Consider the following 27,821-nt stretch of genomic DNA (forward strand, 5'->3'; position numbering starts at 1 on the left):
GGCACCAGAGTACGCCACCTCATGCTTTGTTGTCTCACCTTCCCGAATCAATCTCGAAATCGTCCCAATCGTCAAATATTGTTGACCATCTTTGACCTTACTTAATTCTCTCACCTAGAATGCGATTTGACTTTCGTTTCCTCCTAAGGGCTCGCCTTGGACTTCACTTTTCACCCCTATACTGATATAGGTCCAATTTCCCAGAATACTCTTGACACGAAAAGACTAAAATACCTTTTGTGTACATTTTTCCTGTTTTATCCGTTTCTCCCCTTCACTCCATAAAAGACACCTAATCAAGAAAATCAATCATTTTATTATAATAAAGACTCGAAATGAACTAACTCGCCTAAGTTAAGCGACTCAAATGAGACATTTTCATGGCCCATCAATTACGAAAAATAAAAGACAATCAAATTATTATAAACTTATAAATAAAAAAATAACTTCAAAACATTAACACTTGGACAAAGTATCAAATTGTGTAATAAAGAATGAAAGCCAAAATAGTTTTTAGTTTTGTAACAGAATAATAAAGCTTTATAAAAACATAATAATATAAAAACTAAAAAAATAAAATAATAAAGCTTTAGAAAAACATAATAATATAAAAAACTGAAATTATATTTTAAAAAAACCTTAAGAGAAGAAAGGTAACCAGAGTCTTTATGTAATTAAAACACTAACGCTATAAGCAAAAAAGACATTAAATATGTGAAAATGATGCTTAAGCAAAAAGAAATTACTTTTTTTTTTTATGAAAGTAGGTCTTGCCTAAATTTTATTAATACTCAAAGATATGTTTGCTTTGTCAATTGGCAACTGACTTATAATACAATTCGGAGCAACATAGAATTCAAGAGGTACATCAACGTTATCCGTAAGTTTCGAATGTGCCAATAGGTGGGCAACTTGATTTGTAGTTCTAGGACAGTAAGAGAGCTACAACCTTGAACTCTTGATGCTGTCTTTTGAATATCCATTACCAAAGATCGAATCATCCACGGTATGTTATCTTCCTTCTCTGAGCACGCCTTTATGACGTTCATAGCATCACCTTCTATAATGCATTTGTATTGATAAAGACCAGTCGCTATTTTCAATGCTAATTGGGCTGCTTTTCCTTGAGCTTCCATCGTTGTCGAGGCATTAGATGCTTGAAGTAGTGCCATAACCATTTCGCCATCCTTGTTTCGATAAACAGCTGCAATGCTAGCTTTTCCTTCCCTATATGTTGCGTCAAAATTGATCTTTAATTCATTGGGAGGTGGAGTCCACAAGGGTATGTGAGGCACCTGTTTCTCGTCTGACAAAGTCATCGGGTTCATGCTATCAATTGAGAAATCGTTAACCATATTAATTGCTTCGGAAATAATCTGCCGACTTTGGTAGGGTGTTCCTTCGAAAATAATTGTTAAGCAAAAAAGAATTTATGTTCTTCTCGTTTACTCTAAAATAAAATCGCATGTTATTATCATCCCACTTAAAGCTCCTTAAGGCTCTATAAAGTTTCGACTACATCGTTTTATTTGAGCCCAGCTTATGCCTTACACTAGTGATTTAAAATCGACTAGTGACATACTGATGTGGCGTTAAAATGCCACATTTGGATCGCTTAACTTCGATGAGTTAGTTCTTTTCAAGTTTTATTTCTAATTATTTATAAGTTTTTCTTGGTAGGTACCTTATTTGGAGTTTGACGCTTCATTCGGAACAAAACGGAACATTTATCACATTTTCATCTCATGTGGAAGAGACCGGAAGGAAAGAGCACTAGGGATATTTTGGTCATTTTGAGAAAATCAGAGGTTAGATGGAAAGTGGAGTCAATGGTGAGTCCGATGGCGGAAACGGAAGTCGAATCGGAGTTCGGATGGGAAAGTTATAGAAGAAAGAAGTCGCGCGTCATTTTCGTCTTTCTGGAAATTAGAGGAAGTAGAGACAAGTTTAAGGCACTCCTTGATTTCTAATGAGAAGAAAAGCCCAACAGCCCAATAGCCCAACAATTCAACAAGTGAAGTAAATTTATAGGCACTCACTTTGTTTAAAGGGTTTTAGCCTTTAGGGTTGCCTTTAGAAAAGAAAGGGGGCTTGAACAAAAAGAGAAGTGAGACTTCATCTTCTCCATTGAAGTTTTAAGGGTTTGGAGAATTGGAGAGAGAGAGAGAGAAAAGGGGGTGAAAGATTCCGGCCAAAGCTTGGCCAGAAAGTTAAACCGGCCAAAGCTTTGGCCGGCACAAGAAGGGACGGCAAGGGAGACCACGAAGCTGCTCGAGAGCAGCTCGGCAATTGAAGAACTCGAGCAGCAGCTCGGGGTAACAGGATGTCGCCGGAACCTTCATCACCAACTCGAATCACCAAAGGAGCAGCTCGGGTTTTCGTCAACAGCAAGAGCTCGAGTGGGAACAGATTCAGACGACAGCAGCTCTTCAACAACAGCAACTCGACGTATTTGAACCATTGGATAAGCTCGGATCACACGGACAGCAGCTCCTACCTTCATCACCAGCTCGGTTCTTGAAGCACAAATCCACCATAGCAGCTCGGGTTGAAGCTCCTTCATTGTAGCTCGGTACAGGACCTAATAGCAGCTCGGTTATTCAAGAGACAACAACAATTCTGCCTTCCTTCTTGCCGGAAATACCCAATCTGACCGGATTAGTTTGTGGTGATTCCGGCCATTATTTTGGCCGGAAACTTTGGGGATTTTGTTCTTGGGTCTCTTGCCTTGATTACCTTGCTATTTGATTTTGATTTGAGTTGCAGACTCTAGAGAGAGAAAGCTTAGTTATAGCTTTCATGGTGGATTTGTTATGAGGAAGAAGATGATACTGACTGCTACGGGGAGGTCAAGTTCTGCTGACAGAACACCTATTATACACTGTTAAGAGGACCCCTGCATTCTGTTACAGGGAGGTCAACAGCACTTGAACACTTATATTTCCCGTCGATCTTAGTCTCGCGCCTCATCGGAATAGGGAGATTCTCACCTTAACTTGTGTCTTTCTTTGTTTTCTTCCCGTTTATTATTTGTATCGCCATGTCTAGCTAGCTTTTGTAGTCGGATACTCGTGAAACATGTTTTGATGTGACAAAAGAGTTTTATTGCTTTTAATGATAAAATCTTCCGGGTTTTTAGACCGTTCATGGACTGGAATCTGAGTTAAACAAAGAGTTCGTTGACCAATCCAAGTAAATTGGTGAAGTTAACTAACTTTTCATGCTTATAGATCATTAGTACTAGTCACTATCGATTTTGTGGATCGAAGTATCCCTCTCATTCGATTCTTGCTCGACTCTTCCCGAATCTCTCACCTTTAGTTTAGTTAGCCTTATTTGTTTATTTATTTGAAATCAATCCAAAAACCCAACTTATTATCTTTTCGTTTTTAGTATGAGTTAGTGAGTGACACTTAAACCGGTGGGTTAGACTTTCTCGATATTCGTATTACCTTCCTATCTTCGTGGATCGATCCCGGTCTTACCGGGTTATTACTTGACGCCCGTATACTTGCGGGTGGAGACCTATTTAGGAAACTTTCTAGGCCCATCACATACCTAAGATAGAAAGGAAGTAATGTATTTAAAAACAATGTTTACTGACCATAACATAATAAATACGAAACTATAGAAAATAATAAATAATCAACAATTGAATCATGAAAAAATTATAAATAGTAAAACATGTCCTTGGAATATTGAAACTTTTTTTTTTGATGAGATTAGAATATTGAAACTTGGAAAAGGTAATCAAATTATGTAATAAAGAATAAAGCCTAAAATAGTCTTTAGTGTTGTAACAGGACAATTATAATAAGTTATTTATATTTCTTAAACCAAAATAAAAAATTTAGGTGGTTTGTTATTATTTTTTTTTTTTTTTGAAAACTATAACAAATAAGGTACGAATTCTTATAAGAAGAAGAAAGGTAATCAAAGTCTATATGTAATAAAAAAGATTAAGTTAAAAAAAACTAAAAAGCTATATTTTAAATAAAGGTAACTTGAAAAAAATTATATACAATTAAGGTAATCTAAGTCTATCCAAAATATTATGAATAAAATGGTATGCGACTTTGGGGAATAAAACATTCTCCGGGAAAAAAAAAAAGAGTTTAGTCAATAAATATTAACTCAGAGACATATTTTTTTAAGTCCGAAAATTGACTTGACCAAAAATTGCCCCCTAATGTTCATCTTCTATCTCTCTATATCTCTCTCCCACTGTCTCGCACCATCTCTCTTTTGTTCTCTTATTCTTTCCTTCTTCTTCTCTTAGTCTCTCTCTCTATTCCTCATTGTCTATCTCTTTCCATTGCTCTCACAATTTATGTCTCTCGATCTTTCATTGTTTCTTTCTCAATCTCTCAATGTTTTTTGATCGATCTCTCGTTGTTTCTCTCCCTCTCTCACACAGAAACGCTTCGGCAAAGGGAAGTGTTCCCTTTTTTTGAAACCTGACATCAAGGAGGGGTTTCTAGTGAAGCCCTCCACGAGGATTTCATGGCCACGAAACATTTTGTGGCCATGACCATGTTGTGGCCACAAAACGTTCCGTGACCACGAAATCTTTGATTTTCACAGAGAGGTCTATAAAGATTGAGAGAAAGAGATAAGGAGAGAGACTCGAGAAAGAGAGCTAAAGACTGCGAGAGAAACAATGAGAATGATCTACAATGAGAGAAAGAAAGAGAGACAGTGAAAGCAACAAGAAGAGGGGGTAACAGTGAGTTAGAGAGAAAAGGTGACAATAGTGTTCGGAATAGTGGTGGTGGGAACTGGGAAGTTGTTGTGGTGAAGGTGATAAAGATGATGAAGATTAGGAGGCAATGTTTGTGAAATGAGTTTTTGGACTAAAATAAACCCCGAAAATATACAAAAAAGAAAACATGGATTCCCTAGAGAATTTATTTCCCGGAGATAATTCTTTATTCCCCAAAGCCGCAGACTTACACTTATAACCAAACAATAAAAATAAAATCAACTTTAATACGAGAGCTCAGATAAGCTTCGGTTATTTATACAATTAATTTTTGGAAAAAGGTAATCAACTCTTAAGAAAACCAAAAAAAAAAAATTAATCATATATTACAATTGTGTTTAAGTGAAACTATTAAAATTAAAACATAACCAAAGTTTATGATATTTGTAGGTTGAAGAGAAAATATAGAAAATGACTATTTGGGTAGTAAAAAATTTCAAAATAGCTAAAAAAACCCTCAATGTATTAGGTGTATTACTATTAGTCATTTTCTATCAAATTATTAAGGCTAATCAGAGGTTAGGTTTAAAATAATATTGATAATTATTATTCAGGTCTTTTTTTTATATTTTCGTTCCCGAAATACCCTTGCCTATCAAAACTCACTTTCTCTCTAAAAAAACCAGAATTTTTTTTAGGGTTGTTCTTCTTACATGCTTCTTCTCCAAATCTTCTTCTTCTTTCTAAAAAATTTAGGGAAGAACATTTAGGGTTTCTTCGTCCTCTTCGCTACTTCCACACAGAGAGAGAGAGTTTTCAACACAAATTTGTCACCATTCGTGTAACTGTAGCTTGAAGAGATGAGAGAGCTTTGAGGCTATTGACATAGCACACCCACAGATCGATCGAGTTTTTTCTGCAGATCAAATCGTCTACCTCCTTCAGTGGCGATGAAACTGCTTCTGTCTTCCGTTTCCTTGGAGCTGCTGCTGCTTTTGTTTTCTCATGAACACATCAAACCTAAACCTAGATCAATTCAACTTGATTGTGAAGTTTCTGGTTTTTAGGGTTTTATTATTAATATATGCATTTTTGAATTTGTAGGTATGGGAGCTGCTTATGCAACAACAAAGAGCGGAGTTGGTGTAGCATCAATGGGAGTTATGAGACCATAATTGGTTATAAAAACAATTGTTCCAGTTGTTATGGATGGAGTTTTGGGTATTTATGGTTTGATTATTGTTGTTATCATCAGAACATGTATTAACCCTAAGGCTAAATCTTATTACCTTTTTTATGGTTATGCTCATTTTTCATCTGGTCTTGCTAGTCTTTCTGTTGGTATGGCCATTGGTATTGTTGGTGATGCTGGTGTTAGGTATACCAATTATCACTTTCTCTATCTAAAACCTATTGATCTTTCATTATTTGAGTGATTCAAGTATTATGTGTTTTTGTTCTTAATTACTGCATAAAGGGAACTTGCTGTATATGTTTAGTGGGATTCTGGAGAAATGTGGTTGGGGTCATAAAGGAGAAAACTTTGAGATTGGTAGGGTAAGTTTGAAATTGTTGTTGCTAGAGAGGGGTTTGGTCTAGATTTTTGGTCTTAGGGTTTGTAAATTATTCATGTTTTGTGAAACTTATTTTAAGCCATATGATTGATTTAGGATGTGTTGTCAGATCATTACTCACCATCACAGTCCTGAAGTCTTGAGCTTGCATCCTAGTACTTGTTTTTACTGATATGATCAAACTTGTATATGTCTTTGTTGTGCAACCCCGAGATACTAAATATGTGACTTTTACCGGGGTTGTTCCATGTTCTCGCCGTTCTTTTCTCCGAGGGTTTTCTTCTTAAATTTGAAATATACATAATACATGTATTAAGTGATGTTCATTATTAGGATCCCTCCGAATATTATTTGATGCAGAATCCATGGCCTCAAGTCTAGATGTTTGAAAGAATTTCATGGCCACACATCCTACGTGAATGATGCTATCCTTAAAAGTGATCGAGCTCGTGTTATTATAGCTTCTAGTTTTCTCCCTTTACCATTAACGCACAAACAGTGGAAAACAAAAAGGCTCTGGAATTCGAATGTTCGGCGACTTGTGGAAGAAAAAGGGTCGCAAATAAGCAACTTCAGTATCTTAGTGACTGCATTTTTCATTTGTTTCCTATCTCGCTTATTTCTTTTGAAGGTTCTGAAAACATTTCGCAATACCATATCTAGTTTTTATTGTATTGTTCTAATTCGAAGAATGGTACTTTTGTCTGTAAGAATTTAGTTTATCAGTATATTTCTCGTTATTTTGTCGAATCATCAAAACAACTTCGATAGCTTGTTCTTTTGCAGTGAAAATTTTGAATAATTTGATGCATCAACCATTTGAGTTGGACCGAGTAATTCGAACACCCCAATAGTTTATATTCTCGATTTGGAAATCGAGTTTGCATGATATGCAAATCGTGTTTGCAATCTATATTTTGCAAATACAGTTTGCAGTTTACATTATGCAAACACAGTTTGCAGTTTACATTATGCAAACACATGTTTGCATATCAGATTGTTGCAAACACATTTGCATAACAGATTGTTGGAAACACGTTTGCATAACAGATTTTTGCAAACACGTTTGCATAATAGATTTTTGCAAACACGTTTGCAGAAAAATGTAAAGGAAAAAAACACCGTTTTTTTCAAGGTTTTTTTTTTAAAAAAGTATTGAAAGTGGATCTTGTTAGAAAGCTAATGAAAAATCATTTCTAAATATATAATTTTTACAGAAATCTGACATTTCAAACAAAAGTTATATCAATTTAAAATTTAAAGAAAAATAAAAGAATTTAGTTAAACAAAATGACAAAAAAATGTATTTTAGTATTTGCACACTTTTTGACCTGAATAATAATTTTCAAATGTTTTGTGATTTTCTACTCATTTTCAATATTATTTTGACCTTTCTAGAATTACCCCGAGAAAATATGTTTGGTTTACCTATACACTGCTCTCATATTGCATTTGTTAATGATGTACATTTACCTTTCTCGGATAAGTTAACATAAGTTATTAGTTTATAACCCTATAACAATATACTTCACAGTATTTTGTCTTGGTTTCTACTAAATCGTATTACACTGCAAGTATATTCTGTTTTAATGATTTCTGGGTATCATGAGAGTCTCTTTTTCTGCCATTGACGGTCACAATACATACTTGGGTAGGTACAAAAATATTTAAGCTTTGTGATTCCCAATTAAGTTGGCTCTTTAGAACATCTCCAATGGGACACTCAATCCCTAACACTTAGAGTGCCACATAGACTTTTTGGAGGTTTTGTTAAAAATCATCTCCAATGGAACACTTTATTAGACACTCTAATATGAGGTAGACAAATTTATTATAGAGTGTCTAGAGAGAGAAACTCTAAAATGAGAGTGTCTACTTGAGACTCTCTAAGTGTTAATTTTAAATTTCAACCAATAGAAAATCTTGTTTTTCAACTACTTTTTATCTATTGAATCGAAGAAGGACATGTGTATTAAATATAAACATTTTAGAGATCTCCATTGAAGACCAACAAAAATTAGAGTGTCTCTATAAGGACATGTGTATTAAATATAAACACTTTAGGAAAGAGAATCTCTATTGACCCTTGACAACTAGGACTTTTAGAGTGTTTGTTAGAGTGTCCCATTGGAGATGCTCTTAGCTAATTGCCACATGCATTCAATTTTTTTTTTGTTGAAAGTGCCCCATGTATTCTCGAGCATCTCTTTTTCTTGCTAAGCTAATTTCCACACAGTTCAACAAAAAAAAACAACTAATTTCCACACGTATTCTTGAGCATCTCTCTTTTGGCTGACTAGTATAAATAATAAAATTCTATGAAAAAATATTTTTCATTATACAAGATCAAAATTTGATAAATGAGAACTAAGGTGATGATGGTTTTAGTTTGAAAGTGATAGTAATATGTTAAAAGACTATTATGTTGTGTTGGTAATAAAAAGGGGGCGGGTGGTGGAAGTGGAATGGAAGGTGCCTTTGTTTTGTCATTGGTAAAGCTTCCAGGCTAGTGGTGGAATGATGTTGATTAAAGAGGCACAGTGTGATGGTGGAGTGGTCCATTTGAGATGAAGAATTTGTGGAATGGTTATGGTTGTGGTGGAGTTGCGGCAGAAGTTGTGGAGTGGTGATGACGGGCTGCTAGTGGCCCACTTTGACGCTTCTCCGCCTCGTTGTTTTAAAAAACCTCACTAAAAAATATGTTTAACCTCGTAAGAAGAGTACCACACTCCGACTCACCATGGAATTGTTTACAACTTTCGTTTTCTTAAGAAAGTTTTTCTTGCTCAAAATAAATGTAACTTTTTCGAACAAAACACATAAATTTTTTAGTAACTTTTATCTTGTTGTTGAGCATATTTAGACTACATTTACTTGTTGATTGCATATATATAACAATGAAAGTTATGCTTCCGGTCCTTCGAGGCTTAGGTATGTAATCTCCTGTTTCTTTTTTTCTTATCTAGAGTCTCATGTTTCTTTTTCAAAACAACTAATTTTTCCTTTCAAAGAGAATCACTAATCTCATGTTTCTCATGGTTGCTCACTTTGAGTGTTCTCTAGTGACCTCGAAAGTTCTCTCTCGTGTACTTCAGGACGAGAATCACAAATTTCATATATTTGAAGATTAAAAGCTTTAGACCAAGCAAAGAGAGAAGATCAAAAAAATTGTTTCACACATTCAGTTTTAATAAGGGTCATTACATTTAGTATTGGGCTGCGGAAATTAGTTTTAAGTTTGATCATTACAGAAAAACCTGTCAAACATAATCACACAATACCCAGAAAGGGTTCAACCCTATCACTGGTAGTAAACCCCATAACTCAGTATAAATAAAAAGCACCAAAAATGTTAATGGGATAATAGCAATTGCCAGTCTGTTGCCGAATGCCTGCATTGTTTTCTTTCGGTTTCCTTTCATTTACTTACACAGCAGCAATATTACATACAAAATCGTTTGTACAAAAAATATGTAAGTTTTCCAGACACGGGAAGTAAGAACCCACATGGAGGAAGGGCAAACACTTTCGGCTTAGGGTTTTAACGGCAACCATAACGGTACTAGATCAATGTTTAAGTGACTTACAGTAGCAGTTGCTTGGTTTTTGTTGAAGTATGTAATTCCCAAATAATATAACAGAAGTATAATCCAAACATTTCGACCTGCAATCAATAAAATGACATGAAGGTCAGGATTCTGAAGACTTTCGAGTTTACGATTTACTAATTTTTTAACTTAGCATTTCATTGAATCAATTGGGTATTTTAGGTGTAGGACAAGGTTATTTCGCCGAGCAGCCTGCCAACTAGTAAACCATCCTACCCACTTTTTTGTAGGGGACAGGAAGATAGTGCACCTGAGAGGATGGGAGTGTCAAATTTGCACATGAAATTTGTGTACATAATTCCCAACTTTCAGTTCAGCCGCGGAGCATCTGTACGAACTGATCCTGGGGTCGGAGGTTTGATCATTTCTCTCAAAGTATCCATGATATTGGAAAAGGAAGGACGTTTCCACGGTTCACTGCAGTAAATTTAACAAATTTATCATTAATAAGAGCAAGTCCAATGTAGGGACTCGGGCTCCCAATTGGTAGATAAGAGGGAAAGTTGGTAGAATGAAATGCGAATCGCCACTCACTGTGCCCAACAAGCTTCAATTAATGCGGCCACCTGAGGATTTACATTGGGTGGAATATCAAGCCTTCTGTTCTTAAAACCAACAGCAGCGACCACCTGCAAGAAGGGACACTTATATATTAATACCAACAAGAGATTTCGGTTTAGAGTTTAGTACACCACATTTGTAGTATTTTTGGCAACATAAATTTTCCTATTTCCAATACCTGATAGCTTCCACCATTCATTTATTTCAATCTCATCGATAAGTGTCCAGAAAAAAAAATCAACCAGAATGCGGTAATTACCAGCAACAAACTCGTAAACAAACCTGTGCTGCGTTTAGATGAACCCAAGGTGGTTGTAAAGTAACAAGCTCCCATAAGATTACGCCAAAACTGTAGATATCAGACTTCTCATTTGATGGCTCATCACGAAGGACTTCTGGTGCCATCCACTCAGGCTAACGAGAAATGAAAAGAAAAATAAGTGAACCATATAAGACCAACATCAATTGAAGATAATCCATACTGCCTCAACAAGAAAAGAAAGAAAATATGATATTGGGATTAAATTATGGTCATAACACTTACAGTCCCTGCCACTGATTTAGATGAGAGAAATGTATTTGCCTTTAAGCGAGAGAGACCAAAGTCGCAAACCTGGATGAATAGATACAAGTCCACAGAAATTACACGAGAAATGAATTGGCAAAATAGAAGAATTAAAATAATTAATGGAACCTTAAAAAAGTGGAGCTAACTGTAACAACATAAAAAGTAAAATGTTCAAATCTTGAAAACCTTCTTGTGAATGTGGGGTGTCCAAGAGAGCGTACACTAAGAAGAAAATTTTAAACACAAAAAAATGGGCTCTCAAGACCATAACTCCATGTTTCTTGTTGTAAGTCCTGTCCATGTGGTGGAGCCAAGTGTCCAGACCCACTTATCTTCGATTTCAGAAGCACAGAGGTACCATTTATAGAATGTCTTCAAGGCAAAAGTATGCCCATATTTTATCTTTGAGATAATATACAGGAAAGGAAGAATGGAAGACATGCGTCAAACTTGTAATGAGGTCCATCAAACTTGATTTTATGTTTCACAAATATTTCAATAGTATTCGAAGGTCACCTAGTCTGTCATGCAGTTTGCTTCCCAACCTACTAGATTGATCACCGTCCAAGGAAGAAAGTCCAAGTGTTGGTTTCTTCTTTCAGGGATTCATATTGATATTAATAGATCTTACCTTCACAGTGTACTTTTTGTCTACCAGAAGATTCGGAGACTTCAAATCTCGATGAACGATGGGAGGATTGTGTCTGTGTAGATAATTCATTCCCTTTGCCTGCATGAAAAATGAGAAGCAAATCCGTTAAAATAAATGTAAGAAGGCAGTACTCTATTTGCAATAATTACTGTCCACCGACGGAGGATTTTAATCGATATTTCAAACATTGACTTTACAACTTGGAAGAAAAAAAAAAAAACAGCGTAAACGATGAGATCTTTTGAGTTTAGACAGCATACCACATCATAAGCCATGCTTAGCCTGCGCTTCTCATCCAAACCTTCCCTTCCACCCGATTTATGCAAAAGGCGATATAAGCTGCCTCTGCAATTTGAACACAACAGCATTATTATTTAGATGAACACGAATGTAACAGATTAAAAGCGAGAGGGGGAGAGAGAGAGAGCGAGAGAGAGACCTTGATAAGTATTCTGTTACGATGGACAAATTTGGGGGGCGAGTAACAGCACCCATAAAAAGGACAATATTTGGATGCCGTAGCCTTTTCATTATCGCAACCTGGTGGGAAGTAAAATCAGTAATCACGACTTAGTAAACCTAATTTACAAAACCGAGATAGTGAAACTACAGGTGGAAGTAGCGAGTACATAAGCACCATCAATACATTACATTACATTTCAACATTTACAGTTAGCAGAAAACTCAATTTAAGTATACCTCTCTCAAGAATTCTTTGAAGCGCTCCGCGTGAAAATCTTGCTCCATCAGAATCTTCACAGCCACATCCTGAAACCATTCTCATGGTTAAAAGCAAACTCATTAATTTATTTTGTATAATGTATAGCATACTGTATTATATAATGTATATTGAAGAGTCACGCACAACAGATTCTTGGCATCGCCAATTTTGACGCATTCACAAAAGCAGATAAATTTTGAAGAACCACTATAACATCATTAAAATGAGATTCGACCATAATTTATTCTACCTAAGTGAAGATATACCATAATAGTATGCAGACTGAAAATTCGAAGTTCACTAAATGTAAAAAAAAAATATCAGTTTACATACCGAGCCATTCCAATCAGCGCGATGAACAGTTCCAAAAGAACCTGCATTTAGTCAGTTCACTCCACTTAAATCATTAATATTGTAACAAAACAATAGAGCGCGCAAACTAACATTTCCAACAATTCGATCATCTTTAAATTGTTTCAAAATAGCGCATACCTGCCCCAATCTTCTCCTTTATATCAAGATGACTCCATGGGATGTCCAAGTCTTCCACATCAAAAGAAAGTTCATTACTTGATCTATTTGGTACTACTTGACTTCCCTGCATGAACCTTAGGTCTCTACTCATTTCGATCCTTGGATTAGATACTGGTACAATTGGTTGGTTATCCCTGTGTCCATTTGCTGGAATTTGGTTTAGCAGCATAGGATCTCTGACCAACGCTAACGAATTCACAGGACTGTGAGTAGGATTACGTGAAACTTGAGCTTGGGAATCTCTATCAAGACCATTAGGTCGAGCAGATCCATGGCCCAGAGGGGGCAAAATTTCCATATGTTCACCTGAAACAATTATTAGGTTGTTCATATCAAATTGTTTCACAGAACGCCAAATCCTCTATATCTTCTCAATCAACCAAAAAAATGATGAAACAGTTGATTTCACTGCAGAGACCCTGACACCATATCACACCCAGATCCGAATGAGAGGAACAAAACAAAAGTAAGGAGATTCAACATGATAATTTTGAATCTGTATCTTACCAGGAAAGAAAATTTAATTTTGTGCACCGAGTACAAGTACACGTGTCAAAAACCATCTCACCCAGAAGTCCTCGGGTTTACAGGTTTTCTTGCCGTTCATTAGTTTAATAGCGGAACTTTCATAAAGGAATTACTAAAAGAGAAGCTTAGTAATAAAAAGACAATCAACAATTAAATACTAGCACCGTGAAAAGGTAGATGTTTGTCTTTTATCTTTGGATACCTGAGTTAGAATTTAGAAATTAGTTGATTTGAAGATCTTGTTTTGAGTGATACTGCTTTTAGGTAATTTACGTTCCAAACTCTTTAAGTTACTATAAATGTAGGCTCAGGCTAAACTAATCGAAGTAAAAGTATAAGGTTGCTTAGCACAACGAAATAAGCATGAACAAATCAATGTTATACAGTTACAGATATTACTGGGCCAAGAAAAGCATAAGGAGTGTATTCGTATTAAATGCAATAAGCGACCTGTTCGAACTTTGAATGTAGTCTAAGCAAAAGTGCACAGAAAATCATTCATATTTAGATATGTTATACCACCACCAGCAACATTGCACAAAAAAACAAGGAAGATACCAGGAGGTGTGTCCTTGAAAATGAGACTAAGTGACTGGCAATCCTGGAAATACTTCTTGGCCAATGACTTGAAACTCTCAGCTGTTTCAGCAGGCTTAAATCTTGGAAGCCGTAACGGCGAAGCAATTGAGATAGAAGATGGGCCATTGAGTAAAGAATCAGGTTCAACTAAGGACCCTGGATCCCCAATCAGATCAACTAAATACTCCCTGTAAATAAAAATATGTTTTCAGGAGTTGAGCAAATCAAAGCATTTAAAATTAACGGTGTCCAACAGAGACTACAAAGAAGTAAATGCATTACTAAATATTATTTTAAATTAGTAGAGTGCTGGTATACATGGCTCACTTCATGGGGCACACTAGATTTATGAAAGTCAATGGTTTCAATCCCACAAATGGCTACAAAGTAGACATGTCAAATGGCGGTGAGGATGACATGTTACTTGACAGAAACAGTCACAGTGCTGAGTGATAAATAACCTCTTTACCTTTAAGTTGAATATTTACTTTACAATTCAAATTTAATAGGACAGTGGAACAGTTTTCCAATTAGACCAATCACGCGTTGGTTCAGTTCTCTATTAGGACAGTGAAATTAACACGGAAACCATTATTATGCATGAACAAATTGACACCCTTTCGCAACTCCTTGTGAGTTATCATTATCTGATTCCCACTATGATGAGACTGGAAGAAAAGGAAGAAACAATAATAATCAAACTTTCGATACAGCGGATTCCAGTGAAATGATGAACTTTCCTTACTGAACAGGATTGACAAAAATGGCGAGAAGTGCATTTATAAGCAATTCTTATAATGATTATTAAGATTGAGATAATAAATTAAAGTGGTAGAAGTCAAAAGATAGCATAATGTAGCATACCGGTCGAGACCAAACCGCACTAAACAAGAGGCAGAATTCTCCCTGCTACAATACTTGCAACCTTTGGCAATTCGGCACGGTAGATCAATTGTGTCCGCTAAAATCTGAAATTTTTATAACCAAATTAGGGCATTCTTCTTGAGCCTCCTAAAATACACACAAAAGTAGGAAACAAAACAACAAAAGTATTTCACAAGAAATATGGTTCTTTACTTCTATTTACATAGAGAGATAAATAGCTATTGCAGTGAAACAAGAAACCCATAAACACATCCATGCCTAAGTAGTTCAGAAATTCAGCTGTAAAGTTTGGCTTAGGACAAAAGTATTTAGTAGTCCTTTGAGAATTAGATAAAGGGAGATAGAAGAAAGTGCTCGATAATCGTTTGTGTTGATATGTTTCACAGACATAAAGTTTTAACCAAAATATTTGATCGGACGACAATTCTAATTTTGCATTATATACAAAAGATGCGTAACCTAGCTTATAGAAAATCTTAATTTCTAATTAAAGAAAATATAGTTGGAATGCCCAAATATGCCTACTTCGAGATTCAATACACTATATTACTTACTAAAAAAATAAATCGAGAAAGTAGCAGAATGTACTTTAAATAGCAGAGCACGATGTCGGCAGACACCAACTGATAGGCTTCCCATAGGAATGACAACACAGCCTAAGCAATCTTTCAGAACTTGACTACTTTCCTTCCAACGAGAAATCAAAAAATCTTCTCCACTAGAAGCTGCATTCCTTATTATAGCGAAAAAAATGGTTATTGGAAGCATAAAAGTAAAAGATAAAATTTGAGTAACAGTAACAAGAATATATAGACAACTTACCCCATATGCATGCAGACGAGCTTCGCAAGATGTTCAACTACCTCTTTCGTGGTAATACAACTGTGCGAAAGGTCAATGACTCTATTTTGTAGCTCTATCAAACTGGGATCACTACTTTTATCAATCAAAACAACTTCTATTGGTGAATCACTATCAATTGACTTAAGTGATTCAATTGATGGAATCCTACCACTCTCTTGCAGATCAGTGCACATTGCCCATACATATGGATCCATCCCACTAATCAGGTAAAACCCATTTGGAACTTTATCGAAATAAGATAAGCAGCCATTAACCTGGTACATGTGATGTTTTACAAGTGTTAGACATAGGTTAAAACATAAAATAGGACAGAGTAATTTGGTTCGAATGTAACCGATCTTGTTATCAATATTGACATAATATCATGAAAATAAAAAATATTATTAGGAAAATCTAATAAGTACTATCAATAACATTCCGACCTTCCACTTGACTACGACGCCCTTCTCAGTTCTGACCAAACTATCTCATTCTACAACGACTACAAAACATAAAGTCTACCAACGAAGAAAAAGAAAGGTAATAAGTTCATATAAATACAGGATTCCACAATCTGAACAAAAAACGAGTGTCTCCACTTATCAGCGACAACGTTACTACTTACTACATAATCCAATTGCAAAACCAGTAACGGACAATCTAGCCTTTTTGGGCCACGGCATTAATCATTGGTGAACTAAATCTTGCCATACATTTCAAAAGATCAAATCTTGTCATCAAGTTGGGAATAGTTTTAGATTGAACTTCCTTGATGCAGTAATGGGATTTCCTTTTTTCTATTCTGGCCATGATACATCACGAACCAGCATAGTTGTTTTAATAAAACTTATTCTACAGACCAAATGTTAAGGAAATCTCGCCATCAAAGTTTTGAAAATGAAATAAAGCAATTTTGTTGTTGAGTTCTAAACAACTCAAAGTATGGAAGTAAAGACATAATCCCTAATAATCCAAGCAAGAAAGGGGTAAAACTAAGTACAAGGAAATATCAAACTGTTACCCAAAATCGATGAGACATGGCTACAGCGGAAGAAGAAGAAGACCTAATTACAGATTCATCAGGAACAGGATCCAGAAAATTAGGATCATCGGCACAACTAGCTTCAGAAGAAAGCCTTAAAGCCAAAGCTAACTGCAATTGATAACTCTCTTCTGTTTGTTGAGCCCAACTTTTCAAAGAAGAAGATCCAGATTTTTCCACTGTTTTTAATCTCAACTCACCAACTCCACCTTTAAATCCATCTTCAGGTAAATGACCAAATATTTCTTGATCATTATTAGTCGCCGACATCGTCGGTACATAATATTCACCTGATAATGAACTTTCCCCAAAACTACTCCCACTTGATTGTCTCTGTAACCCTAAAGATGGAAACAAATTACTGATCCTTCCACCTTGTTGTTGTTGTTGTTGTTGTGGTTGATGTAATCGATGATCTCCATCCCAATCATAATTCTTCCCTTTAATCTTCTCCGCAGATAAAGACTCATAAAAACCAGATGGAACTTGAGCATTACCACCTGAGAATTTCTGTTGATTTTGCTGTTGTTCTTCAGGAAATTGACTTAATAAAGTATAATTTGGTCGCCTTCCAGGCATTTCCATAGTAAACCCCCAAATTGAAAATTTGAAACCCTAGAAAACCCTAAAAGAGGATCCCCATTCTTACAGTTGTTGGAGTTGTTCGGGGGTTTCGCTAAATAGAGAAGAAGGTCCCAGTTTCGATTTTTTCTTTCTTACGGAGAGTCGGAGACGAAGATTTTGGGGTTGTCTTCATTTTAATTTTTGGATGCCTGCTTTACTTCCACGTCTGAAATTCTGAAATCTGAAAAAGTGAAAAACAATGAACCTAGCTAACTATGTAACGCCACCATTTCAACAAAAAAAAAAAAAAAAAACTATGTAACGCCACCATGGCTTTAATAATAATATTTTTCTGGATTATTTCCAGATTTGCACCTAAAGTATGACTAGATTTTCGTGTGGCCCCTAAAGTACCCGAAATTCCCAAATGGCCCCATTTTCCATCTTTCCGTCCACCGAGTTCTTACCGTCACTTTTTCACTTCCTCTTTCGCCCTTACGTCTCTTAGGTGCCTCGTCGGTCATCTTTGTTAGGTCATAATTTCAACTGGCTGGCGCCCCTTCCCGGTGCTAATAATGACGAAAGATTTGGAAATATTCTTTTACAAATCCAACGATTGTGATCCTAAGCACAGGTTGATTTTCGAGAAAACCCAAAGGTAAACTTCCCAATATCGCTTTTTGCTTCTATCTCTTCTCTTCATCTCCATTTTTCTCTATTCTCTTATATATTTTGTCTTCTTCCATCTTTTGCTTCAACTTTTTCTTCTCTAAAACTGAAATCAGACATGGGTTTCCAGTCCAAAAAGTTATATATAGATGTAAAACTCCATTATGGTGGAGAAGAATTTATTATTTTTTTTTGTTGATATTAGTTCAACGGATCTGACTTACATGAAGTTGTTGGAAATCTCTTGCGAGGCGTTCAAATTACCAAAAGGAGAACTTTTGTTAGAGATTAATGGTTCAAAAGAAGGGTTTCTATGTGTTTCCTAACGATTCTGAGTTGGAATCGATATCCTAAAAGGCTAGAGTAGGGCCGGGAAAACGGTCCGAAAATCCGAAACCCGGCCCTAACCGCCCGGACCGGTGACGCCCGACAACCGAGAAGAACCCGGTTCGGGCGGACTCGACCCGAAATCTCGGTCAGCCACGGGCGGTAGGGGTGGGAATCGGGTGGGTTCGGTCGAGTTTGGATTTTTTGTGCGCGGGTTCGGGCAGATCGGGTTGTAAAGTGTTGCGTCCGATCGGACTATCGAGCGGATCGACCGGACTAATGTGAATCTCTTTCTGCCTGCGGCCCGGTTCTGCCCGTTGGCCTGCTCGGGCTCTAACGGGCTTGGGTGGACGAGTCACGGGCTTTTTGAATAAAAAAATTAATTAAAAGTATTGATAAATTAAGCTGAATTTTCATCATTATCCATCATATCACTATATCCAAAAAGAAAAATTGAAATTTCATTTAAAAATAAAAGACAAAAGTTACAGAAAAAATACATAAAAACAGTTTTACATCTACAAATATAAATCAAAAAATGAATTACATAAAGCCATATCTACTGTGAGATCGATCAATGGTTTAATCTTATTAGTTCCTTATCTTCTTTTCCATGAGATCTGTATAGAGAAAAATTCATCATCCCCGGAAATAACAAAAGCCATAAATGTATTCAATAATCAAAATCATCACAAATAGGTCCTTCCTAATGTCACATAATAGACAACTTTCAAAAAGCAACCACATAGATGATAGAAAACCCTAACGTTATACTTCATCAATTGAAACCACTCAAACTACAACAAAACCCTGACCCTAATTATTTCAACTTCCACAGAAAAAAAAGTAACTCCAAAATCAACAAAATGAAACCAAAATAAAAGAAAGATCAGAAGATTACCACTATAATTGACAAGAGGCGGCATGAGTGCTAATTACCAACTTCTGAGTAAAAAAAAAGGGAGATTTTGACATTCACCCCTATTATTATATCAATATTTGGACTATACCCCCGTTTTTTTAAAACTTTTGATATACACCCCCACGTGGACGGAAAACATAAAAACTCCGCTATATTGAGCGTGTGTGAAACACACGTGCGAACCAGGACGAAATTACCCTTCTCTACAAGAAGATTTCCAACTCAACTTCATCTTCTACCTCATCATCATCTTCTCCTTCATTATCAATCAACTCCATCACCAGCACCAACAAAAACCTCCACCATCACCACTCTACAATAAGATTAAGAATGAAGAAGTTGTAGTAAGATGAACTTCTAGCAACTTATCATTCTTATTCAATGGGTTAAAAATATAGAGAACCAAATTTCAGAACCTACCCCATACCAAAAAAAAAATCACTAATTTCAGTACCAACTTTCAGCACCTTTTCTTTTCAAATGCTCCGACAACATTCAAATTTTTCTATCCCGAAACCAATTTGAGAACCTACCCATACCATCCAAGAAGAAGATGTTGGATGTGATTACCATAAGCTGATTTTGTAATTGCAATATGAGGAATAAAACCAATTTCATCAGCACATGCCTTTTGATAAGCTAAAACCCATAATTCCAATCATGAAAGATGTGTTGTTTAATTTGTTAGGGTTTTATCTGGTTCTTTTAGATTCCCAATCCACATAACTAAACAAACAGCAACTCCATCTTCTTTTGTCATGGTGGTTTGAAACTCGTGTTTGCATCTATAAGGTCAATAGAAATCCAACGAAATCATGGTGGTCTGAAACTCGTGTTTGAAGCAAAACTCGTGTTTGAAACAAAGATCTAATTCAAATTTATCTCTCCAGGAACTAAAAATTGAACAAAATAATGTTGGGGCTGAGTTTCTCTCTCTAATTCTCTCTCCCTTTCTCTTTCTCTCTCTCCTGATTTCTCTATGGGATCCAAGTTTTTTGTTGTCCCCATTTACTACATCCTTGTGATTAGTTGAACCTGTGAAGAAGAGTAGAGTCATCAACTGGTTTTCAACGTCCCCATCGCTAATAACATATGTTCCCACAGTTGAGATTTGAGTTCTTATAGTTGTTTGAAACCCTAAAAATCTATAAAAGCTCCTAGAAAAACCAGACTAATTTCATGATGAAGAAGAAGAAGAAGAAGACGAAGAAGAGGGTGGGTAGTTGAAAAGATTAGGGAGTTTTTTGATGCAACACCATTAAATATTAGGTTTCAACGGTTCGATCTTTAATGAAGGCAGAGATCCGTTAGATTAGAAAGGACAATTTTGTCCAGATTCACGCGTGTGTTTCGCACACGCCAACATAACGGTGTTTTTATCTTTTCCGTTCACGTGGGGGTGTATATCAAAAGTCTTAAAAAAACGGGGGTGTAGTCCAAATATTGATATAATAATGAGGGTGAACGTCAAAATCTCCCTAAAAAAAATCTGAAAAATTGAACACAAAAAGGGTCGGCTCCATCTATGATTTAGGGATTACAGAAAATGGGGGTGAGTTTTTAAGGTTTATGGAGATTTTAGAGAAAAACAGAAAATTAAATGATAATGAAGAATAGGGGTAAGATTTTTAGGGTTAATAGAGATGTTAGAGAAGAAGAGAAAATGATGTATATGGAGAATATGGTGAGAATTTAGTAATGGAGAAAATGGAGGAAACGGAGGCAGGAGGCTGTATAATGGAGGTGACTTTAGAGTTTGGGAGGAACATTGTCTAAAGGCTCTAAGCCATACTCGGTTAATGGTGGAGGAGGCAGTTGATGGTGGAGGCACTAGAGTTTTCTAAAGGAGGCACTAGGGTAAGAGGCCGAGCCGGGTTCTTCTCGGGCGTCGGGTCGTCCCGGACCAGTTGGTTAGGCCCGACGGATTTTCGGACCGTTTTCCCAGCCCTTAGCGGTGGGGACTCGTGTAAGGTGTCTTACCCGAGTTCCGACCCATTAGGCCCACCCGATAGACAACTGGAACCCACCCACCTAAGTAAATTAATTTAATGCCTGGGATTACACTCTCTTTGAGAGTATAATCTCAACCCTTCATTACCAATCTCAAGGTATAAACCCTAATATCAACCCAGTAACCAAATTATCTACTTCTTACTTCTTAGCCTTTCTTTACTCTACTTCACATGCATCTGACTCCGACGCATCCACCACAAGAGTAACCACAAATTCATCATCTTCTTCGCTTTTTCTCCTCGGCATCCTTCTCCTTTGTAGTGAGAAGCAAAGCAAAGATCTTCTCACTTATAATCTTGAGAAGATCAGATTTTTCTGTGAAGAAATTCGCTAAAGTTTCAACGACTCCTTATGGAGTTTGCTTGTCCAAGATCGATTTCAGAACATCATGGTTAGGTCAGGCAGAGTTTCCAAAAGATTCATGAAGTCAAGAAGATGAAGTTGAGGGCTTTTTTGTATCTTTTGTTGCCATTCTTCTTCTTGAAAATCATAAATAATCTTCTAGATTTGATTTGGGGTTTTGTGTTGTGGTTTTGATTTGAAAATCTTCACATTTGGAGACCGTTTCTTTTAGTCGGGATTTGGGATTTTTCTTTTGTGGTTCTGATTTGGGATTTTCACGCTTGGAGATCAGTTCTCTAAATTTTATTTTTATATTAACCCGACACCTGACTTGCCTGATTTATAGCCGCGACTTTGGGGAATAAAGAAAATTCTCCGGGGAATAAATTCTCGAGGGAATCTAGATTTTTTTGAAAATTCTCCGGGGAATAAATTTTTCTGGGGAATACAGAATATATTTTTTTGAAAGTTCTCCTCCATCTCATCACCTCTCTCTGCCACTTCATCTTCTCGACACCTCATCATCTTCTCCGGCGAAAGTCGTCGGCCGGCCAATTTTTCGGCTGCCGACCTTCAAACATAAAATAAAAAAAACTTTTTTTATTTTCTCTCTCCTCTCTCTCTAATTTTTTTTTCTTCTCTAGAACAGATCTAGAGAGAGAGAAAGTTTGTTCTCACTTTTTATTGTTGTTGTTGTTAGAAATCTCCACAGAAAACAAAAAAAAATGGGAATTGTTTCTCAAGATGCGATCAAGCAGTTTCAGGCTTTAATGGAGGACAATAAGTTTCTTTCTCTCTCTATTCTTTGATCTTTTTAGCTACCCATTTCTCTCAGTACCTATCTTTAGCTAGAAATGGTAAGATTATTTATAATCAAAATCTTATAACCCCCCTTACTATTTTTTCTCCTAGTTTTCTTATTTCAGTTGATGATAGGTTAAAATATTCATTTCAGGTTAGCATTTCTCCCTCTTTGCCTTATTAACTTCTCAAATGTTAGATCCTTTTGATATATTCATCAATTAAAAATGGGATGTTTCTGTAGGAATAGGAATTTGTACGTTTTCCAAATCTGTATGTTTTTCCAAATCTATATGTTCTTTTTTTGAGTATTACTCATACGGGCAACTTTTATTTGAGTTGTTCTTCCTAATATAGTATAGTGTCTCAACAATGTTGAATCTTGGAAGTGTTCTATGACATTGTTTCCTCTATAAATTTTGGTTCGAACCGGCATGTATAAATTTTGGTTCTCACGAACGGACCTTCTCTCTCTCTAGATCTGTTCTAGAGAGAGAGAGAAAATTAAATTTTTTTCTTTTTTATGTTTGAAGGTCGCCGGCCGGAAAATTGGCCGGCCGGCGACTTTTGCCGGAGAAGATGATGAGGTGTCGAGAAGGTTAAGTGGCAGAGAGAGGTGATGAGATGGGGAACCTTTATTATAGCATCTTCTAAAATTAGAAGCCCCTTAGCAATTAAAAAAAACATAAAAAGTCAATCTTATTTGACTAGTTTTAAGAAAAGTCTTTATTCCCCGGAGAATTTTCTTTATTCCCCAAAGTCGCGGCCCTGATTTATTTGGAGTTGTGCCCAAATCCTGACAACCCGACACCCGACTTGCCTAATTTATTTGGCGGGCTCGAGCGGGCTTCGGCCATCAAAATATCAAAATGTGCCCGCCTGAATCCGCCTGCCAATCTTGGTGGGCATAAGGAAAAAAAGGTCTGATCCGCCCGAACCCGCGCATAAAAAATCCGAGCCCGACCGAACCGCCCGATTCCCACCCCTAGGCTGGAGTGCATCTAGGAAGCTGTACCTTCATTTCTTCTTGGAAGTTGAATATCCTGAGTTCCCTCCCCCTTCACCCATTCTCTATCTTGAGTGGAAAAAACTTCCTAAGGTGAAGTTGTTTGGTTGTTGTTCAAGATACCATAGACAGAGGACGCATATAATAAGAATAAGTCGAGATAATAGGGTACAACAAAGAAGACTCGAGAATTTCTCTACCATTGGTGGTGAAAGGGTGAGGAAAACGGTTGTTACCCTAGAACAACGAAAGAAAAGAAGGGTGGAACATAGTCCATATCTTACCCCAGGGTTTGAAGAATAAGGAGCACGTGCAGAAATAGGAACAACTGCTGAAAGGGGGCCAAATTGAAATTGAAGATTTAGGGGAAAATATGGGAGCTGATACAAAGATGAGATGCGATAGTAAAGGGGTCTAAATGGGAAGTGAGGATCTAGTGGATGAATTGGGAACTGATGTAGAGATGAGATCTACTAGTGAAGGGGCCAAATGGGAAGTGAGTATCCATGGATCCATATTGAACGGATACAGAGATGAGATCTGCTAGTGAAGACGACCAAATGGGAAGTGAAAATCCATGGGTCCACTTAGGAACTGATACAGAATGGGGTTTACTGTTAAAGGGGGGGGGGGGGGAAATGGGAAATGAAGAACAAAGGGGCATTTGGGAACTGATACAGAGATGGGGTCTATTGTTGAAGGGGGCCAAATGGGAAATAAAGAAACATGTGGCCAATTACGAGTAACAAAGGTGGCGTCAACTGTTGAAGGGGGCCAGATGAGAAATGAAGAACCAGGGGGCCAAATGGGAAATGATACTGAGATGGGAACATCAGTTGAAATGGGCTAATCTGGAGTTACAGGGAATACTACTTCGTTCGATTGGGCTTCATTTTATTGGGATGAATTCATGGATCAAGATGATGTCTCACGGAGAGCAATACTTCGAGACATGGTGGGTGTGAATTTTGGTTGTTTTCTCATATCCCTTGAGTAATAAGGTCACTTGGACATATTTCCCATTTGGCCCCTTTAGTAACAAGGTTACTTGGGCAATTGTCTGCCTTTTTCCCATTTGGTCCCCTTGAGAACCAAAGTCATTTGGTCTACTTGAATGTTTTTCCATTCGGCCCCTCTTTTTTCGCCAAATTTATTTGGTCTGATTTGAATATTTTCCCATTTTGCTCCCTGAGAACCAAGTTGGTCTGATATGAATGTTTTTCCAATTGGCCCCTTGAGAACAATGTTATTTGGTCTGATATGAATGTTTTTTCCAATTGGCCCCTTGATTAGTATTTAATAATTATTTATTATGATATCTAAACTATATGGTATGAATTTATTTTGATTTATCACGTATGTTTAGATAGAATAATATTGTTAAAATATTATATTTGAAACAAAGTTCGCTTTAACTCCCCTCCGAAATATATTTATCTCTCCTGAAAGGAGAATTCGGTTGGGATTTAAAGATCGAATTTGTTTGACTTAGTAAAATCAGATTTTGAGAAATAAATTAGGAAACAAAATCTGCTAGGATTTTTGGAATAAAAGTCGGTTACTTGATTTTTATATTTCTCCCTGATCCTTGTTTAAATTATACTATCTCTGTTTGTCAGAGCGATTATGGTTGAGATATTTTTGGGATATATATTTGGTTACTACGTTTAGTTAATTTCGAATTGACATTATTTGTACAAATTTTTATACTTTGTTGTTAGAAATTTTTGCCATATTGTTTGAGAAATTTTAGGAATTAATTTTCAAAGAGATTCATAATCGGTTTAGAATTAGAAACGAACCAAGTAAAATGATGATATATAAGAATTGGAGTAACAAATTCATATATTGTATGAAATTGATAGTTCTATTACTTTTTCTCTTTCATTATAATAACCGATTGGAACAACTAATATAGAGAGATAAACTTCAATTATACTCCATCTTGTTATTCATAAAACAAAAATACAGTTTGGTACATCAATTTTGATAGGTTACCTTGTTGTTTCCATGTGATATACATGATGATTTGTGGAGACCTTTTGTCTCTCTATCTATCTAGCATTTATGAACCTTAATATAGTTCCAGTTGAGATTTCTAGTGAACTCATTTTCATAAATATTAATTTCGAGATAAAATAATATCGTATTTTGATAAAATTTTGTCTCTGAAATCTCATTTTAACTTAATCGGGAACTTTTTCCAGATTTGATGATATTTGTGGTTATTTCATCAAATATACATTGTTTGTGGTTATGATAGGTTTGATCGACCTTGATAAACAAAATTATTATGTTTACAGATTAATTGAATGGAAACCAAAAGACATGTATATAATTGTATTCAATTATGTTATGGTTTGACAAGTTATATCACATGATTCATGTGTAGTACACAAAATATATATGTGAATGTCAAACTTCATGATCATAAGGACTAGTTCATGGATGGAGAAAAAGGGTCATTTAAGGTTGAACTAATGACATCATTATGTGCAATTAGTTATGGTTGGAAATTTGACATGCATATATTTATTTAAAGACATGATATTAAGGTATACGGAGGAACTGCATGAGGAATCGTTAATGAATATGGAAACATTGTCATTTATTTTGGACATTGCATGTTTTTAGAGTAGTCATAGCATCTTAAAACATGTAGATGTGAGATAATTGTTAGTACCAAACATTCGCGGAAGCTATCGAACCTATCCTAGGAATTGATCCGATTACGAAAATTAATCGAAAAGCTACGCCAAAACTAAATATGCGAACAGAATTAACGAGGTTCGGCTTAAAGCCTACGTCCTCGGGCGAACAAGAAAACTTTATTGAAGAATATATGAAGACGACTCACACAACCCCAAGTTCGTCCCAAGATGGTATTGCATAGAAAATAACCTTCTATACTAGATCTTTACTGACCGAGAAATTAAACACCACTTCAAAACAATGAATAAAATTTCTCTCACTCGCTCTCACTCTATGTTGAATAGTTGTTGTGTTTCTGTTGTTGGGTTGTTGTTGATGACAAGCACTCATATATATATATATATATAGGAAGTCACCGACTCCAATTTCCAAGTTTGAACAATTTCCAATTTTGAGCAATTTCCAAATTTTGAGCAATTTCCAATTTTTAGCAATTTCCAATTTGGAAATCCAATTTGGAGAAGGACTCTCACCAACCGCCTCTCACAATTCTCCACCTCGTACACAATTTGATATACTTCAAATTTTGGACGAACACCAGCTCTACTCCTTGTAAGATATATCTGCTTCTTGTAACTTCATCCGACTACGCCATATGACTGCCTACGTACCCTTTTACAGGATCAAGCCTACCGTAGTTCTACCAACCCTTCACATAAAATTAACCTTGTCTCCATTACGCCCTTTCGGGCAACTTAACACGAGCCGATTTGTAGCAATTACAGGCAATGCTAAAACTTGCTACACGTCACCACTTTAGTCAACATGTCCGCGGGATTCTCATCTGTGTGAACCTTCATGAGAGTAATATCACCTTCCTCTACGACATCTCGTACGAAGTGATACCTGACATCGATATGCTTAGTACGAGCATGATGAACCTGATTCTTCGCCAAGTGGATCGCACTTTGACTATCACACCATATATCTACGCACTCCTGCTTAATCCCTAGATCATCTAGAAGACCCCACAACCACAATGCTTCCTTCAAACCCTCGGCCATAGCCATATACTCGGCCTCTGTAGTAGATAACGCAACTGTAGATTGTAACATCGATCGCCAACTAACTAGAGGACCATGTACCCTAACATAACCAGTAGTAGATCGTCTTTTATCTAGATCGCCGTCATAATCTGAGTCAACATAACCGCTTACCTGACATGTGTCTCCACCAAAGCACAAACCCGTATCAACGGTACCCTTCAAGTACCTCAAGACCCACTTCACAGCTTCCCAATGTGTCTTCCCCGGGTTTGCCACAAACCTACTACCCACCATAGCGTACATCAAACTGCCAACTGCACTAGCATACGGTACATGATCCATATGATCCCTCTCCACCGTAGTAGTGGGAGATTGTCTTCCCGGGAGCCTTAAGTGTGGTGCCAAGGGTGTTGACACCGCCTTCGCATTCTGCATCCCGAACCGAGAAACTACTTGTTCAATGTAACTTTTTTGACTCAAGTACAGTTTCTTACTTGACCGCTCTCTCTTAATCTCCATTCCCAGTATCTTCTTTGCAGTGCCCATGTCTTTCATCTCAAACTCTTGACTGAGTTGAGATTTCAACTTATCTATCTCCACCATGCTTTGAGAAGCAATAAACATGTCATCCACATACAAAAGGAGATAAATAAAGTCACCTTCGCGGAGCTTCTTGATGTAT

At 36.5% G+C, this 27,821-nt stretch overlaps 1 protein-coding gene and 1 pseudogene across 1 annotated transcript; one reads left to right on the forward strand and one right to left on the reverse strand.

Annotated features, from left to right (window-relative positions):
• The first annotated feature begins 4,054 nt into the window (after window positions 1-4,054).
• Window positions 4,055-6,411, forward strand: LOC147567989 (V-type proton ATPase 16 kDa proteolipid subunit-like; annotated as a pseudogene).
• A 3,050-nt stretch (window positions 6,412-9,461) lies between these two features.
• CTR1 (Protein kinase superfamily protein) lies at window positions 9,462-17,679 on the reverse strand. The gene is made up of 16 exons (XM_086654464.1): window positions 16,777-17,679; window positions 15,735-16,030; window positions 15,501-15,645; window positions 14,892-14,995; window positions 14,007-14,215; window positions 12,879-13,226; window positions 12,720-12,760; window positions 12,365-12,433; window positions 12,105-12,205; window positions 11,926-12,010; window positions 11,645-11,743; window positions 10,990-11,058; window positions 10,728-10,859; window positions 10,419-10,513; window positions 10,135-10,301; window positions 9,462-9,940 (listed from the first exon to the last, which is right to left on the reverse strand). Exons 1-15 carry the CDS (start codon window positions 17,380-17,382, stop codon window positions 10,193-10,195), a joined length of 2,508 nt encoding a protein of 835 aa, XP_086510590.1. The 5' UTR covers window positions 17,383-17,679; the 3' UTR covers window positions 9,462-9,940; window positions 10,135-10,192.
• Between the last annotated feature and the right edge of the window lie 10,142 nt (window positions 17,680-27,821).

Source organism: Eschscholzia californica, unplaced genomic scaffold (assembly GCF_041429995.1).
Source record: "Eschscholzia californica isolate CP2 unplaced genomic scaffold, dmEscCali1.0.p SCAF_1, whole genome shotgun sequence".
Classification (NCBI taxonomy): domain Eukaryota; kingdom Viridiplantae; phylum Streptophyta; class Magnoliopsida; order Ranunculales; family Papaveraceae; genus Eschscholzia; species Eschscholzia californica.

What these genes read in the sequence shown, in the direction of transcription:
- CTR1 (XM_086654464.1), bottom strand. Translation starts at nt 17,382, where the DNA reads ATGGAAATGCCTGGAAGGCGACCAAATTATACTTTATTAAGTCAATTT. An exon ending in CCATGTCTCATCGATTTTGG is followed by an intron (nt 16,031 to 16,776) that starts GTAACAGTTTGA and finishes CACATGTACCAG; the next exon opens with GTTAATGGCTGCTTATCTTA. An exon ending in ACAAAAAGTACACTGTGAAG is followed by an intron (nt 11,059 to 11,644) that starts GTAAGATCTATT and finishes CTATTCATCCAG; the next exon opens with GTTTGCGACTTTGGTCTCTC.